General features: G+C 37.8%; 1 protein-coding gene across 6 annotated transcripts in view; it reads left to right on the forward strand.

The window, feature by feature from the left end:
* The window catches only part of glis3 (GLIS family zinc finger 3), a 15,447-nt gene extending 12,738 nt beyond the window's left edge, over window positions 1–2,709 (forward strand). For 4 of the 6 annotated variants that reach the window (XM_020618646.1, XM_020618647.1, XM_020618648.1 and 1 more), the window contains exons 9-11: window positions 711–865; window positions 1,406–1,579; window positions 1,729–2,709. In XM_020618646.1, the coding sequence (XP_020474302.1) occupies window positions 711–865; window positions 1,406–1,579; window positions 1,729–1,850 (451 nt within the window). In that variant the 3' untranslated portion in view covers window positions 1,851–2,709. Of the gene's footprint in view, window positions 1–710; window positions 866–1,405; window positions 1,580–1,728 lie in introns of those variants that run through there. The other 2 variants (XM_020618650.1, XR_002276456.1) reach the window with 2 other exon arrangements.
* Window positions 2,710–3,763: the final 1,054 nt, after the last annotated feature.

The following is a 3,763-nucleotide window of genomic DNA, read 5'->3' on the forward strand; positions in this document are numbered from 1 at the left end:
TTTCCCCAGTTTTCAACGCCATACTCTAAGTATGGTAAAATCAATGAAGAATACAAAATGCGTAGTGCTTTCTCATCCAAAATATATCTAACCCTTGCCAATATCGATATATTTTTTGCTATTTTGTGCTGAACATATCTGATATGAGATTTCCAGGAGAATTTGTCATCAACTATGACACCTAGAAATTTAATTTCATATACTCGTTCTATATTAGCTCCCCCAATTTTCAATTGAAGTTCATTATCTAGTCTACGATTCCCAAATACCATACCTTTAGTTTTATCCAAATCTTGAAAAGGGACAATGACATTGGGCAAGAGGCAGGGTACACCCTGTACAGCTCACCTGTTTGTGACAGGGCTGACATATAGACAAACAACCACACACACACACAGGCAATTTACAGCCACCAATCAAGTTAATCCTCATGCCTTTGGACTGTGGGAGGAAGCCGGAGGACCTTGAGAGAACCCACACAGGCACAAGGAGAACTTACAAAGTCAGGACAGAAAGACCTCAGGTCAGCTGGGGCTCAAGACCGCAACCTTCTTGCTGTGAGGGAGCCATGCTAACCACTGCCCCACCATGCCTATATGATACTTGTTGATTCATTTTAATGGATGATAATTAATTATGTTTTAATAATTAAATATGCATTTTTCTTAAGTCCACAAGCAAAATATTTACTTTAATCTGAAATATTTCAGGTTTGTTGATCCTTCCCCTCACCAGCTCTTCCCTGGGGACCAGTGTGGGCCTTGCTCTCCCACCTGCCTCTCACATCCTCCCAATGGGGCTTCTCTGCAGAACAGAGAGTTGAAGCAGCCCAGACAGCCTCCTGATCTAGCAGATCACAACCCAGGTACTACGATGTTTATTATGGTGTATATTCTCAAGGTTTGTCTAAATACTCATTCCAGATTTTGTGCAGTTTTGTCAAATGGGAGATTGTTCTGAAAAAGGTTTACAGTGCAAGTTCATATTCAGTTTATATCTGAAGAGCCTATTAGAAAATGTGTGGGCAGTTTGACAAACTGTTTGAACAAATTTTCTCACATGCTCATTAATCACGCATTATATCTTTATGATGTGTAACAGGTGGCTAATGATTTTTCTAGTTAGAATCAAGCAGCTCCACTCGACGTACCTTAAAATAGATATTATATCTTTTCCCCCCGGACTTGACAGCTACGGTGATGTTGACAAGGTGTTCAGAAACACACTTCAGTTTTAACTGCTGAGTTAATTATGAGATTTGCAAAGACTGAAATGCAGTTTCTTTAGTTTATAGCATATAATGTGTGATTTATACTGGACTGTATAATTTAAGGAGAAAAGTTATTGACTTCATGTGAATTTGACTTTATAATAAGGATGAAAGATTTTCTCATTTACCCTGTAGAGCTCTCAGGGCAGATGAAGATGCTTTATTCTCCTCCACAATATGGCGAGATCACAGCTCATACCTGCTCAAGTCACCTGATGCAAGTTGATGCATTTGGTGACAGCCTCACACCCACAGTCAATAATCCCAATGGGGTGGCAACCACACAAACAGCTCTTCAATGCATTACAGGTAATGAAAATACAGTCTAAACAAAATTGCTCTAGGATGAGCACTTTATTCTCTTTGGATTTCACAACTCTCACAGTGCATACACTCAACCGTGTATTACTCTACGTGCGTGTGTGTGTGTGTGTGTGTGTGTGTGTGTGTGTGTGCAGGATTTGATGTCCACCGCCAAGCACAGGATGTGGCTCCTAATCAAAAATTACATGAAGGACATTTTTTCCCTGTTGTGGACCATTGCACAAGCCAGGTCTCCTCCATCTATACCGAGGGATGATATTATTCAGTTGTGGATTTTGATCATTTGCACTATTTTGTGTCCACATTCCTTTTACATCAAAAGGTCAATAAAAAGAACACTGTAGATAGTACTGCAACCTGATTGCAGCTGCAGATACACTCTCCTTGACTGAATCTCTGCAGATGTATCTAACTAAACACTGGCTTCTTTCTTCTTAATCAATGTATAGTAATGACTGAGCCTATTTTAATGTTTACTTAGTTTTTATACAGCTTGTGTATAACATGTAGTAAGTACTTCAACTGGTAACATTTTGCACAATATTTAACACTGCAATCAAAGCAAAAATATACACGGATCATTTATTAAGGTTTTTCTTAGAACCAAGGGTTTGTAACTATAGTAACAAGACAGCCTTACAATTTCACTGTAATGTTCATAGACATAACTTGCTGTTTGAATATAATGATAATGCTATGAGTGCTCCTGTGCCTAGATACCAGGCACGTTTGTGTTTGTGACTATACCAGTAATGTTGCATGCTTTACTGCAAATAACCTATACTTCACATTGTAGTTTAAAAAGTCACAGCACCATACATTTTAACCCTCTTTTCCTGCAGCCATTTATTTCAGGTATTTCAGGAAAATGATCTCGTGGAGACGCCAGCACTGGGTTCAGTATGGATGCTTGTATTTTTGCCTTTTCTAAATGTATGTCATTTTTCTGCAGGGCAGACATTTCCGTCCAATTTGCACTTGCAGCTGTATTTTCATGCCACTACCATAACACAACTATAAGTAATAAAGCAGACATGATATTTACAATGAATCCAGCACAAATGTTTCTGCAAATGTTCAATTTTATAGTGTAGTGAAACAACCATGAGGATAAAAATCATTTGTACCCTTGTTTGTCTTTTGTCATATCTTGTGTCTCTTAGTAAGATGAAGGTAAACCAAACTAACTCTCTTGAGGATCAGTTCATTTTGTCTAATTGAATTAAAATTTTCAACCATGCATTTGATAAAGAAGTCTCTTGCCTTTACGCATTGAAAGAGCCCTGGCACTCCATAGCAATCAATTTCATAAACTCCACAGCTCTCAAGAACAAACCAACAAACAGTGGATAATGAATTTCTCAAAATGCTTTACCTGGTACTTTAAAAAGCAGCAATTCAGCACACCACAGTATAGAGCACTTTTTTTTAGGCAAAAATAAACTCATTTAATTGTTCAAGTCGGTATCTCTCTATAGAGTCAGTACCTCTATCTCTGTTTGCATTAAACAACACATGCAAAGTCACTACTTTATGATAGCAATATAAATAGCTTAACACAATGAAATTCTGGAGGCAATCAACTAACCTAAACTAAAAAAAAATAATTGGCAACCTCTGCTGTGTACTTGAACAGTATGAAAATATTGTACAGGTCCAGCAGGCACCTGTCTTCACAGCAGTGTATTTTTGTTGTTTGAAACTGAAAGGACAAACTGTTTTACTTGAAAATAATTTTTCTTTTTAGCAAAAGAGTGTCATGCTTCAGATGGGGGTTTCAGTAGTTGCTTAGCAACAACAACAGCTTTTCCAAAAAGCATCTGTTTAGTACTGCTAACCAAAAAAAGTGCTGCGCAGTGGACACAGGTGGTTGGTTAAGCTTTGTATCAAGTAGGAAGCCGCTTAACAATGCTGGCTTTGTTTGGTCACTATAGCAAATTTAAACATTATACATGTTAAACGCTGCTTGTGCTACAGTATGTGGCAAAACATTTTAACTTATAGTGCACAATTACCATGCTTTATAGTAGTTTTATGGAAACCTACTGTATACAATACTATAAAGGCAAAGTCCTGGTTGAGGGACAAAAAAGGCTTTTTCCAAAGCCCTGGGATTGGTAAAATGGTCAAGTAACAAAATCCTGCATTGTTCAAGGCAAAAAAAGCAAC

This window comes from Monopterus albus, unplaced genomic scaffold, assembly GCF_001952655.1.
Source record: "Monopterus albus unplaced genomic scaffold, M_albus_1.0 scaffold208.1, whole genome shotgun sequence".
NCBI lineage: Eukaryota > Metazoa > Chordata > Actinopteri > Synbranchiformes > Synbranchidae > Monopterus > Monopterus albus.